Raw genomic sequence first — 13481 nt, 5'->3', positions numbered from 1 at the left:
CACAACCCATTATTTCATTTGTTGGAGTCTCAACTACAACGATGTGGCTTGACGCCACTTTACTGTCATACTTCATTGTTAGAATAGAAATTATTGTTCATCTCGAACATCGCTCGATAATGCTATAACTCGTTACTCCACACTCGACATCGCTTAACGAAGAGGATCCGACATTACTAGATGTCACTCTTTCTTCTTATATTGTTGGATATCGCTTGATGAATACCCCTCAGGGACTCAAATAAGAATATCACTCAATATTGTTTTACTGATGAAAAATAATAAGAAAGGGAAAATGGTATTTACATTCATTTATAGAAAAAATATCTTAGGAATATTAAAATATTTAAATAAAATTATAAATAGCAAAAAGAGTTATCAATATGAATATGTTTATAGTTTATTCTGAGATTCCTCGATAAGATGTGATATTGCAAGACAATATAGTGTGACAGATGAAAGTTTGACCGAGAATCATGAAACTTCTATCGAGGAAGTCAGTTAGATTCTGATCCCTAATTGCTCAAACTCAAGGAAAGCAAAGTCAAACCCGCTTCAGCAACAAAGACTTTTGCATCAGGTTGATTTCTTGTAGTGGATCTAGCAATTCACGCGCCTAATATTTTTATCACAAGAAGACGATCATCAGTCTTGGCTTTCATGGCTTTGACTTGTTTAAGTTCAAATTCGATCATCGATTTGAAAGTGCAGAATCCGAATCGATTTGGAAATCCTCCAAATAAGATTAAGATTAAGATTAAAAAAAATAAAGACAAGCCGAAGCTACTCGATGAAGTTTCCAATGTCATGGAGCTTAAAATCCGAAACGCTTTTTTTTTCTTTTTGCAAATCATAAATGATGATTCTTGGACTTTTTCTATCGAGCTTGATCTTTCGTAACTGGATTTGGTACATCACCCATCGCCATCGCCATCGCCATCGCCATCGCCAACGCCATCGCCGGCTGTCCGGAACTTAAAAGATATGCACAAACAAACACGAGGAAGAAATAATGATGAGGTTTAGCAGTTGAGCATGGTGGCCAAATATGGAGACCAGAGATCCATCCATGGGCTTCGTAGCTGAGTCCAGAACGGGTCCTGTAGCCATTCTAACCCCTCCTTCTTCGGGACCTCCAACTCGGGCAGACTCGGCCTTTGCCGAGTCGACACGGCGGCAACATCCGCTTCCTCTTTCTCCTCCTCCACCACCACCACGGTCGTCACCTCCTCCTCCGTTGCATCCTCGATGACGATTACAACATCCTCCTTGACCATGGATTTCAAGAAGCTCTCCTGATCGTAGTCTGACGCGGACTCCGCGGTCGAGCTAGAATTCTGCGACATCGTCGTATCCTCTTCCATGGCCGCCGCCCGCTGCTCCAGCACCTTCATCGAGGTCGCCTTCCGGTGTATCTTGCACAACACCATGCTCTCCTCCTGAGCACAGAATAAATCCAAGGGCCACATCAATCTTCTGAAGCTGAGATCATGCTGCTACTATCACTGGTGCTTGGTGGTGCAAGTGGGTGATAGATACCTTTGGTGGACCGTCGGAGGACGTGGCGGACGGGTCGGGGAGGCGGTACTCGTTCATGACCCAGTCGGTCTTGGTGCCCCGAGGCGCGCGGCCCTCGTAGAAGACCAGCGTCTTCTTGAGGCCGATGAGCCGCTTGGGGTCGGCCGCGCTGCGCACCGGCCGGTCGCAACCGGTGGCCTTCCAGAAACCCCGCTCCGTGGTCCTGCTCGGCCGCCCGCCGCTGGTTTGTCTCCGGTCCCTCGGCACGTAGAAGTACCACTCCGTCTCCCCCATCTTGGCCAACCCTGAGCAAATCATCATAACACGCAGTTTTGTCAACGTCTGCAATCTCTGCTCGACTTCCTCTCGGACCAGAAATCAGCTCTAACAGTGACAATACCTGGAAGCTCCCAGGGATCATGGCGATAGAGATTAACTGTAGCAATGATTTCAAGCTGCAGCCTCTTCCCCTGGACCTTGCGCCTGAGGTAGAAGTCGAGAAGCTCCTCCTCAGTGGGATGGAACCTGAACCCGGGGAGATACATCTCCAAGGTGCTTCTGATCTCCATGCGTCTCTTCCTTGTGGTTATGGCGGCACTGTTTCACCGGCCTTGCTGCTGTTGAAGAGGAGGGGGGGGGGGGACTCGCGAGTGCTTAAATGGTCGATGGAACGGCTGACTTCCACCGCCCACGACTGGCAAAGCATGTGGAATGAATGGAATGCGTTGACTAACCTTAAGTCCTTTTCGTCTCAACTAATCAACATCCCTAAACTAATTACTACCTGGTTTGATTAAAGTATTAGTGTTCTCTCAGCAACCGATGACGCTGACTTTTTGTGGCTTCATCAGGGTTGGTTGACTAAGTTTTGGCCTGACATGCTAGCTTTGACCGTTTTACTTGCGTGGATGGACTTAAAATGTGTTGTGTGATTCATGCGATTTGAACCGGTCAGTATGAGGATTCAGATCCGGTCACGCTCACAATCTGGGATTTGATCAGTTCCACGCTAACTAAGTGGGAGGGTGGCCCCCACATAATTAAGGGCAATTTAAAAAAAAAATCTTTTTTTTATTTATTCATGTAAATATTTTTTATTTCATAAAAAGATGAAATTATCTCTTAGCTTCCTTGCTACCTCTTGTCCATCGAGAGACTCGATCGCTCTTTGTCACTTCTCTCATCTTCATATGATCTGTAAGATACCTTTGAGAAGTTGTTATTCATCCTATCATTCGTGTGCATCGACTAATTATAATTGACATGTAAGACTTGTATCGTCATTTTGTCTTAACACTATGATCTCGTTTGAAATAAACCTTAGTCTCATCAACACATTACTATCTAAATTGAGTCTTGTCGATGCCCTCGATGTGACCTCGACAACCAAAGGGTAGGCAAGGGCTCTAGAGGAAAATGGGAGGAGAGATAAAGGTGGAAGAAAAGTGAAAGGATGATGGAGCAAAGACAATGACAAGGGATGATAACAACGGAGAGTAAAAAGAGGTTTGAAGAAGAGAGGAGATGAGAGACGGGAGCAATAAGATCTCACAACGGGGCAAAGATAATAAACGAAAACGAAGGCAAAGACAACCAGGCGATGAGGAGGAATTGTCTCACGTAATTTGATCCCTTAGAAAATAAAAGATGCTATACAGAAATTAAATAAATAAATAAATAAGAAAAGACACTAATAGGAAAGAAATAAAAATAAGAGATTTTTTAAGAAATTTATCCTATAGCAGCCCCATATGGACTCGTTGACATTGACACTTGTGATCCATCATCGCTGCACATAGAACTCAATTTGATAACGATCACTGGTTGACCAAGTGAAATGTGGTACAGGAATTGAACGAGATGGATCTATTGAATTGGTCAACAAGTCCAGAGTTGACAACCTATTCCTCCCTCTCCTTGTCTCCAATTTTTAAGCTTCATACGATAATAAATAACTCCATCATCATTGGTCGGATCACTCTGTTGTGGGTTCGACAACAAACACCCGACCAATTCTGTGCTCCTCCGTCTATTTATTGCAAGTCAAGCAAGCCATTAATGGCTGGAGAAAGATATCTTCGTCGTTTGGGATCAAAGTGGCGTCGACCAGTGAGCCAGTAATAATTGGGTAGTTTACTGTACACATCGAACAATAAGAGTCTACTTTAACAATAAATCATAAGCAATTCAATAATACTATTTTATTTTGTTATCCACACTTTTTTTTTTACATGTACTAAAGGACAAATGTCAATAACAAACAAAGAGGTGCAGTGAGTGCCGATCCCATATAAGATAAATTTCTTTTTTTACAGTTGATGGAGTCATCGTACATCGAGATACACTATTACACATGCGGACTATCTGTCTATTTATTTACAGTTGTGAGGCCGCTTTTACTCCGCCGCTCGCTCTTCTCGTTGACTTCAGCTAGTAGAAATCAGTAATTCTTGACTTTAGGCATTTGAATCAGTGTTCCACCGATTGGTGTGCATCACCGATTCCTCAGTTTTATTCTTCTTCTTCTTCTTCTTCTTCTTCATTGTCGTTGTTGATGTCAAAGCTCACAAGTTAGAGTATGCTGGGATCATTAGGAGACCAGAGATCCACCATCCATGGCCTCCTCAGCCGAGACAAGAACGTGTACTGCAGCCACTCCAACCCCTCGTACCTCGGAACCTCCAACTCGGGAAGAGAGAGAGCGAGAGAGAGAGAGAGAGAGAGAGAGAGAGAGAGAGAGTAACAGACAGTACAGTACCTGGGAGCTCCCACGGGTCATGGCGATAAATGTTAATGCTGGTGATGACTTCGAACTGAAGCTTCTTGCCCTGGATCATGCGCTTGAGGTAGAAGTCAAGAAGCTCCTCCTCCGTAGGATGGAATCTGAAGGCAGGGAGGTCGAGCTTCTTCTTCTTCTTCCTTGTTCTCTCTCAACACCAGTCTATGGCATCTGCGAGTGCTTATATTATCAGGGTGTTGGAAAGCGACATGATAGAATAATTGCCCAAATTAATCGATTAGTTAATAACGAGATTGATGATAGTGATCAAGATCAATTGTTCCAGTTTCATTAATCTAATATGTAAGATAATAAAACAGAAAAATAAAAAAATGGAAGAACATCAAATTTATCGATTAATTGACATACATCAACGAGCAGAAGAGCAAATCACTCCTATAAAAGATATAATTATAAATATCTTAAAAAAATATTTCTAGGCCATAAAATATCTGAAACTACTAAACAGAAAAAGTCCAAAGTAAATAATTAAGTTTTCTTGTGATGCATCTAACTTAAAAGCCCAGACCCTTATTTATAGTTGTAATAGGAGATAACAAGCTTGATTTTTCCGATGTGGGACTATGTGGGACTTGTCAAACTAACAAATCTCCACCTTGGCATGTCCCAACATTAACAATTAACAAAACTTGTTCCACCTTCTTCATAAAAGCCCCAACGGGCAATCACCAACAATGCATACCAACAAGTCCAAGCACTACTTGAACTTGTAAATTGGAAGAGGCTTCGTAAGCATATTAGCTGGATTATCCTTCGCATGAATTTTTTGAACAAGGACCTTTCCCTTAGCAATGACATCCCGAATAAAATGAAACTTTACATCGATGTGTTTCGTCCTCTCATGATACATCTGGTCTTTAGTCAAATGAATAACATTTTGACTATCATAGTAAATTATAGTAATACCTTGATGCAGACATAATTTACCGAACAAATCTCTTAACTATAAAACTTATTTAATTGCCTTTGTCACTGCTATATATTCTACCTCTATAGTAGATAAAGCCATGACAGGTTGTAAGGAAGCTTTCCAACTAACTGTACAACCGTCAACGCAAAAAATATAGCTTGTCAAAGATATTCATTTATCAAGATCCGCAGCATAATCAGAGTCGACGAAACCAACCAAAGTGTCACGATTTTTTCCAAACTCCAAATAAGCATCTGAAGTCCCTTGCAAGTATCTGAAAATCTACTTCACAGCTTGCCAATGTGTTTTATCCGGGCGAGACATGTATCTGCTAACCACACTGACTGCTTGTGAAATATTTGGATGAGTACAAACCATTGCATACATAAAAATGTCGATGACACTAGAATATGGAACTTGCACCATATATTCTTCCTCTTCAACTGACTGTGGTGACTAAGCAGCAGATAGCAAAAAATGGCTAGTAAGAGGAGTACTCACTGGCTTAGCAACCTTGAGATCAAACACCTTACTCTCTCCAAGAGTGTTTTGTTCATATGTTCGGCTACACCATTTTGCTGAGATGTCATCCTAACAATGCAATGTCAAACAATTCCTGCAATCAAAGTCACCTTCACAAAATTTCATGCCATTATCTGTTCGAAACTCCTTAATCTGTTTACCTGTTTGCTTCTGAATCAAAGCCTTCCATTATTTAAAGGTTAGAAAAATATCATTTTTATGCTTAAAAAAAAACCCAAACTTTCTTGGAATCGTTAATGAAAGTCAACATATATCTTGCACCACCCTTAGACTGAACATGAGCTGGACCCCAAAGGTCTAAATGAATATAGTCAAGAGTACCTTTCATTTTGTGAACTGCTGGGGAATTGAAGCTGTCTCTTTTCTGCTTTCCAAAAATATAGTGTTCACATAAATCCAGTGGCCCAGTACTCTGTCCGCAAAGAAGACCCCTTTTGCTCAATATACTCAAACCTTTTTCGCTTATATGACCCGAACACATATGCCATAATTTGGTGATATCAGAATCAGACAATGATGATAACGAGACTACAACTAAGCCTGTGATAGTAGTTTCTTGCAAAATATACAAGCTACCAGACCTACAAGTTTTCATAACAACAAGGGCACTTCTAGAAACTTTCATAACTCCACATTCAACTGCGTATTTACACCCAAGAGCCTCTAGGGTGCCTAAAGAGAGAGATTTTTTTTAAAATCAGGAACATGTCTAACATTAGTGAACGTCCTCACAATACCATCATGCATTTTAATTCGGATTGTGCCTCTACCAACAATATCACCCGCGTCATTATTACCCATCAAAACAATTCCACCATTACAAGATTCATATATGGAAAACAAATCTCTATTGGGACACGTGATAAGAACAATCCGAATCTAAAATCCATTCATTTTTAGATCTTGTCCTATCATCAGTAGCAAAGAAAATATTTCCAACATTCTCATTAGCTGCTACACTAGCTTCAGCGGACTCAATAGTTTTCTCAACAATTTTTCCCTTTTACTTTAATTTATTTTTCAATTTAATGCAATCAGCCTTAATGTGCCCCATTTTATGACAATATTTGCACTCCAAATTTCTATATCTAGATTTAGATCTAGATTTAGATCTACTACTGTCAAATTCCCTTTTATCTGTTCTACCCCTAACAACCAGACCCTCAGCCTGATTCCCTCTACTTTCCCAGTGATATCCCTATCTATTTGTTTCTTTGATTTTAGTACAGATTTAATTTCCTGATACGAAATTGTTTCTTTTCCATAAATCATAGTATCACGGAAATATTTAAACGATTGGGGAAGAGAACACAAAAGTAACAGGGCTTTATCCTCGTCATCAATTTTTGTATCTATATTCTCCAAATCAATAACTAAGGAATCAAATTTATCAAGATGTGAGAGTATAGATGTACCTTCAATCATCCGAAGCATATATAAACTCTGCTTCAAGTAGAGACGATTCTCCACTATCTTCTTTATATACAAGGCTTTAAGCTTATCCCACATGCTCTTAGCTATAATCTCCGTAGCTACCTCCCGTAAAACCTCGTTAGAGAGATTTAGAATAATGCTTGAATGTGTCTTCTTATCTATAATCGCAAGATCTTCTTTTAATGTATCATCTGAAATGTTCTCAACTCCCTGTAGTGCCAAATCAACTCCGTCTTGAATCAGAATGGTCTCTATCTTGAGCTATCACATGCCGAAGTTAATATTTCTATCGAATTTCTCAATAACGATCTTTGTTATTGTCATCGTTGCTAAAAGATCCCGAAACCAGGCTTTGATACCAGTTTGTTAAAGTTGACCCTAGGAAATTTACCAAAGGGTAATTTGGTAACCTAATAAAGATAATAAAGCAGAAAAATAAAAGAGACAAGGACACCAAATTTACATGATTCGATTAATTGACCTATATCCACGGACAAAGAATGTGCAAATCACTACTATAAAAAGGACAATTACAAATACTTTAGAAAAATATTCCTAGGCCATAAAACACCTAAAACTACAAAAGTCCATAGCAAACAATTAGGTTTTCTTATGGTACATCTGACTTCAAAGCTCAAACCCTTATTTATAGTTACAATAAGAGATAATGATTTTCCGAGACTTCCAAACTAACACATCAACACAACTGCTCCTTTCCAAAGTGTTGAATCATTCCCGGTGTCGGAGGCTTAATGAGTTCCTGTTTCCACAGGGCAGCAGTTCGGCATCTGTAGATCACAACTTGCCTCTTTGAATCAAAGTTTCCGGATTGACAAAGAGGGGTCGACTCTAAGAGGTTGGCGAGAGGCAAAGAAACGGAGGAGCAGGGGAGGACTCTGTGATCACGCGGTTTTGTCTCGGTCCTTTACTTCCATGGCGTGGAGCTCCCATTTGCTGCGTCTCCTCGATACAAATAGCCTTCTTGACTGACTATGAACAGTCCACGTGATGCCTTTAGAAACCGTGACATTCCCTTTGGAATCAGTCAATATGGTCATGATCAAGACTGTCAATGAGCAATTCGAATGCCGGTTTTCTCATTCCATCATTTCGTTTCCCTTTCGTATTTGACGGATTCAACATTTCACTGATCCATTATGCTCATTCGTAGAAGACTTCCTATCATGTTGGAGAAAGAGAAGACTAGTACGCTGTCCACCTGAGGCTCACCTCAAGCAAAATGACTACGATGTTGCCCAAGGCAACTGTCTCCCACAGCTTCCCAATCATGCGTTCTATGCCCAGTGATGCTGCCTCAAGATCAACACAAAGATGCTTGTTGCCGGGCTCCTAACATGGGATGCTGCTTCCACAAGCTATTCCTGTGTTAAGCTGTGAGGAAACAGAGTGATCGGATCAATCGCAGGAGACTTGTCGGTGAAGTGATAGGTTGCTGGGGAGGCAATGAAACATAAGCCACTCGTGTGTTACATTAAATACTATTATTAGGAGTCATAATTACAGACCTGCTGTTGGTTATTGACACATGACACGCTGTGGAAAGCCCTTAAAGAACGACACGACTAGATCATGAATCACTCTGCAGCTCGGGATCCAAGATCTGCTATTTCTTTTCTTCTGATCTTGTTCTGAAGGAACTCGAGATCCAATTTGGCATCACATGGAGAGAGAGAGAGAGAGAGAGAGAGAGAGAGAGAGAGAGAGATGATTAGTTTAGGTAGCTGAGATGCTTGGTGTTTCCAATCATGGCGTTGGGTGGTGGTTTATAAGGAGAGGGAGCCAAAGACGGAAGTCCAATGTGCCTTCTTCCTTCGCTGTCATACCAAATCGAAGCAAAGATGGCTGCATCAGCTTCTGCACCAAGCCAGCCATGCCATGTCCGGTCCGTCAGCTTGCCGTCGAGATCTCACCCTGCTGCACTCAGGGTTGAGGAAGAGCTGAACCAGCTGACGTCTTCCCTGGCTTCATCCTCCACAGCACCACAGGCGTTGTGCGACGGACTGAGAGGACTCGGCGGGCTGTACGATTCCATGGAGGAGCTTATTCGCTTAACGAGCAACCAGCAGACCCTCAATCATCCACTGCAGAAGAAGTGGGTGGAGGAAGAGTTGGATGGGTCTATCAGATTGTTGGACCTGTGCAGCGCAGTGATCTCGAGCTTGGCTGCAATGAAGGAGCGCATCCATGGTCTTCAGCTGGCTCTCAGAAAGAGAGAAGACGCAGCAATCGTGAGCAAAGTGAGTGATTACGTTCGCTTTGGGAGGAAGGCAGAGAAGGATATGAAGAGTTGCTTCAGATCGTTGAAGCACATGGAGGACAAACGCATCGATGACGATGACGACCTGCCGATTAGGCTTTTGATGGAAGCGAAGGTGGCCACCGTCTCTCTCCTCCGACTGGTCTCGTCTTTCTTGTCGACGCAAACGAGAAGACCCAAGTCAAGGAGGTGGTCTTTCGTTTCCAAGGCATTGAGCAAGCGGAAGGTGGCAGCATCCGAGGAGGAAGAACATGGAGTGGAAAGTCTACGCATCTTCTCATGGCATGCTTCTTGTGATTGCAATCCCTGCAAGGGTGCTGACGATGACAGGCTATTGCAGGCGCAAAGCCAACTGCAGACATTAGAAGTCAGCATTGAAGGGATCGAGAGTGGATTGGAATGCCTCTTCAGGCAACTGATCCAAAGCAGAGTTTCTCTGCTCAACATACTCAGCTCATGAACATTCTCATCAAACTCTGTACCCTGTAAGCAGCATCCACATTTTAGGCGATCTGCTGGTGAATGTAAACCCAGCAATTGTACAAGATTTACACACGAGTAAAATACAATTACAGTTCAGATCAATCTCCTTCTTCCATGGCATCCAAAATCTGATTGGCTACTGAAACATGACAACTAATTATGCTGAGACATGACGAAATGTCATCCATCTACTTCGTATTGAGAATATCCATGATGAATGCCAATACAAGCATCAAAGTTCCACCAAAGATCCACATTCACATCACATGGGGGCTCAGTTTAGGTAGCGACGATTCGATTCCTTGTGTCTCCTCATCATCTTCTGTTCTAACTCTCGGTATTACTGAGAATGATACATTGCTTCTCGCAGCACATGGCATCATTTATACATGCTGGCTACAGTAGAGAGACATGAACGCTGCTTCTCACACTATCACAACACCGCGCATGCTTTTGGTAACCGTTGCTTTGTTGGGGTTGCAATTTATTTTCCTTTGGTGATGCAGCGTTTGCTGCTTCAATTTGTTGCTTGCCGACAGGCCCAAATCACCAATCATGGCTAACACATAACAATCTCAATTGTTAGTTTGGCAAGTCCCATAGTCCGACATCGGGAAAATCAGACTTGTTGTCTCGTCTTGGAACTATAAATAAGGGCCTGAGCTTTGATGTTAGATACACCACGAGAAGTACCACAGACACCACAAGAAGTACCACAGACACCACAAGAAGTACAGCAGGCATCATAAGAAAACCTGCTTTTGGTTTGAAGTCTTCTTGTTTAGTAAGCTGAAGGTGTTTTATGGCCTAGGAACATCTTCCTAAGGCATTTGTAAGTGTCCCTCTTTTATAGTAGTAATTTGCTCCTCTTTCTTCCGTGGATGTAGGTCAAAGTCATTTGACCGAACCACGTATATCTGGTGTTCTGGTGTTTTGTTTGTTCTTGTCGCTTTTATTATTTCTGCTTTATTGTCTTTATTATGTTGCCAAAATTACCCTTTGGTAAATATCCTGGGGCTAGCTCTAACAAACTGGTATCAGAGCCTGGTTCTGAGATCTTTTGGCAACGATGACAATAACAAAGATTGTTGTCGAGAAATTCGACAGAAATGTCAACTTCGGCATGTGGCAACTCAAGATGGAGGCCATTCTAGTTCAAGACGGAGTTGATTTGACACTTCAGGGTGCTGAGAACATTCCAGATGGTACGTCAAAGGAAGATCTTGCGGGTATGGATAAGAAGGCCCGATCCAGTATCATTCTAAATCTCTCTGACGAGGTTTTACGGGAGGTAGCTATGGAGACTACGGCTAAGAGCATGTGGGACAAACTTAAAGCCTTGTACATGAAGAGGATAGTGGAGAATCGTCTCTACTTGAAGCAGAGTCTGTATATGCTTCGGATGGTTGAAGGTACATCTATACTCTCGCATCTTGATAAGTTTGATTCTTTGGTTATGGATTTGGAGAATATAGATGCAAAAATTGATGATGAGGATAAGGCTTTGTTGCTCTTGTGTTCTCTTCCCCAATCTTTTAAGCATTTCCGTGATACTTTGATTTATGGAAAAGAAACAGTTTCGTATCAAGAAATTAAATCTGCACTGAAATCTAAGGAGCAGATAGACAAGAATATCACTGGGGAAAGTAGAGAGAATCAGGCTGAGGGTCTGGTTGTTAGGGGGAGAATGGATAAAAGAGAATTTTCTAAATCTAGATCTAAATCCAGACATAGAAATTTGGAATGCAGATATTGTCATAAAATGGGGCACATTAAATCTGATTGCTTTAAATTGAAAAATAAATTAAAGCAAAAGGAAAAATTTGTTGAGAAAACTATTGAATTCGCTGAAGCTAGTGTAGCATCTGATGAGAATTTTGGAAATATTTTCTTTGCTATTGATGACAGGACAAAGTCTAAAAATGAATGGATTTTAGATTCAGGTTGTTTTTATCACATGTGTCCCAATATGGATTTGTTTTCCACATATGAATCTTGTAATGGTGGAATTGTTTTGATGGGCAATAATGCCGCATGTGATGTTGTTGGTAGAGGCACAATCCGAATTAAAATGCATGATGGTATTGTGAGGACGCTCACTAATGTTAGACATGTTCCTGATTTGAAAAAGAATCTCATCTCTTTAGGCACCCTAGAGGCCCTTGGGTGTAAATACACAGCTGAAGGTAGAGTTATGAAAGTTTCTAGAAGTGCCCTGATTGTTATGAAAGCTTGTAGGTCTGGTAGCTTGTATATTCTGCAGGGAACTACTGTCACAGGTTCAGTTGCAGTTTCGTCATCATCATTGTCTGATTCTGACATCACCAAATTATGGCATATGCGTTTGGGTCATATGAGCGAGAAAGGTTTGAGCATATTGAGCAAAAGAGGTCTACTTTGCGGACAGAGTACTGGGCCACTGGACTTTTGTGAACACTGTATTTTTGGAAAGCAGAAAAGAGTCAGCTTCAATTCTCCGACAGTTCACAAAACGAAAGGTACTCTTGACTATATTCATTCAGACCTTTGGGGTCCAGCTCAAGTTCAGTCTAAGGGTGGTGCCAGGTATATGTTGATTTTCATTGATGATTATTCCAGAAAAGTTTGGGTTTATTTTCTGAAGCATAAAAATGATGTTTTTCTAACCTTTAAACAATGGAAGGTTTTGATTGAGAAGCAAACATGTAAACAGATTAAGCGGCTTCGAACAGATAATGGCATGGAATTTTATGAAGGTGACTTTAATGAATTTTGCAAAAATGAAGGAATCGTTCGGCATCGCACTGTTAGGATGACGCCTCAACAAAATGGTGTGGCCGAACGTATGAACAGAACACTCTTGGAGAGAGCAAGGTGTATGATCTCAAATGCAGGGTTGACAAAAGACTTTTGGGCAGAGGCGATTAATATGGCCTGTTACGTTGTCAACCGCGCTCCTTCTGCAGCACTTAACTTTAAAACTCCAGAGGAAGTTTGGTCAGGTACTCCTGCTGATTATTCTGATTTTAAAATTTTTGGGTGCCCAGCATACATGCATGTAAATGAAGGAAAATTAGAGCCTCGGGCTAAAAAGTGCATTTTCCTTGGGTATGCTTCTGGGGTGAAAGGATACAGATTATGGTGTCCTGATCCCAAATCCCCAAAATTTATAATCAGTAGAGATGTTACTTTTGATGAATTATCTATGTCATCTTCTAAAGAGGAATCTACTAGTTGTACAAATGATAGTGCGCAGAAGCAGGTGGAGCTTGAGATTGGTAGTTCAGATTCTTTTAAGTCGAACTCTTCTACTCAAAGAATGCCAGTAGGTGGTCCCGAGTCTACTGACGCAGATGATCCAGAGGAAGAGCAATATTCCATAGCCAAGGATAGACCACGGAGAGATATTCGACCACCATAAAGATATGCAAATTTGGTTGCATATGCTTTGTCTGTTGCAAAAGAGACAAGTGAAGTTGGTGAGCCTACTACCTATTCAGATGCAGTTTCTTTTGATAATTCCGCTAAGTGGTTGA

The 13481-nt window shown here is 41.4% G+C and overlaps 2 protein-coding genes across 2 annotated transcripts; one reads left to right on the top strand and one right to left on the bottom strand.

Moving 5' to 3' along the window:
- Window positions 1-471: 471 nt before the first annotated feature.
- LOC135606485 (NAC domain-containing protein 22-like) lies at window positions 472-2134 on the bottom strand. The gene is made up of 3 exons (XM_065097517.1): window positions 1919-2134; window positions 1540-1823; window positions 472-1439 (listed from the first exon to the last, which is right to left on the bottom strand). The coding sequence occupies exons 1-3, from the start codon at window positions 2085-2087 to the stop codon at window positions 1023-1025; spliced, it is 870 nt and encodes a 289-aa protein (XP_064953589.1). The 5' UTR covers window positions 2088-2134; the 3' UTR covers window positions 472-1022.
- Window positions 2135-9064: 6930 nt separating this feature from the next.
- Window positions 9065-9943, top strand: LOC135607548 (uncharacterized). Its single transcript, XM_065099486.1, has one exon. The coding sequence runs from the start codon at window positions 9065-9067 to the stop codon at window positions 9941-9943; it is 879 nt and encodes a 292-aa protein (XP_064955558.1).
- Window positions 9944-13481: the final 3538 nt, after the last annotated feature.

This window comes from Musa acuminata, chromosome BXJ2-3 (assembly GCF_036884655.1).
Source record: "Musa acuminata AAA Group cultivar baxijiao chromosome BXJ2-3, Cavendish_Baxijiao_AAA, whole genome shotgun sequence".
NCBI classification, from domain to species: Eukaryota; Viridiplantae; Streptophyta; class Magnoliopsida; order Zingiberales; family Musaceae; genus Musa; species Musa acuminata.
The sequence above is the reverse complement of the archived record's forward strand: the minus strand, read 5'-3'. Positions and strand labels throughout refer to the sequence as shown.

Coding starts and splice junctions, on each gene's coding strand:
- LOC135606485 (XM_065097517.1), bottom strand. CDS start 2,087: ATGGAGATCAGAAGCACCTTGGAGATGTATCTCCCCGGGTTCAGGTTC. Junction 1,824..1,918: donor TGATCCCTGGGAGCTTCCAG/GTATTGTCACTG, acceptor TGATTTGCTCAG/GGTTGGCCAAGATGGGGGAG. Junction 1,440..1,539: donor CCTCCGACGGTCCACCAAAG/GTATCTATCACC, acceptor TTCTGTGCTCAG/GAGGAGAGCATGGTGTTGTG.
- LOC135607548 (XM_065099486.1), top strand. CDS start 9,065: ATGGCTGCATCAGCTTCTGCACCAAGCCAGCCATGCCATGTCCGGTCC.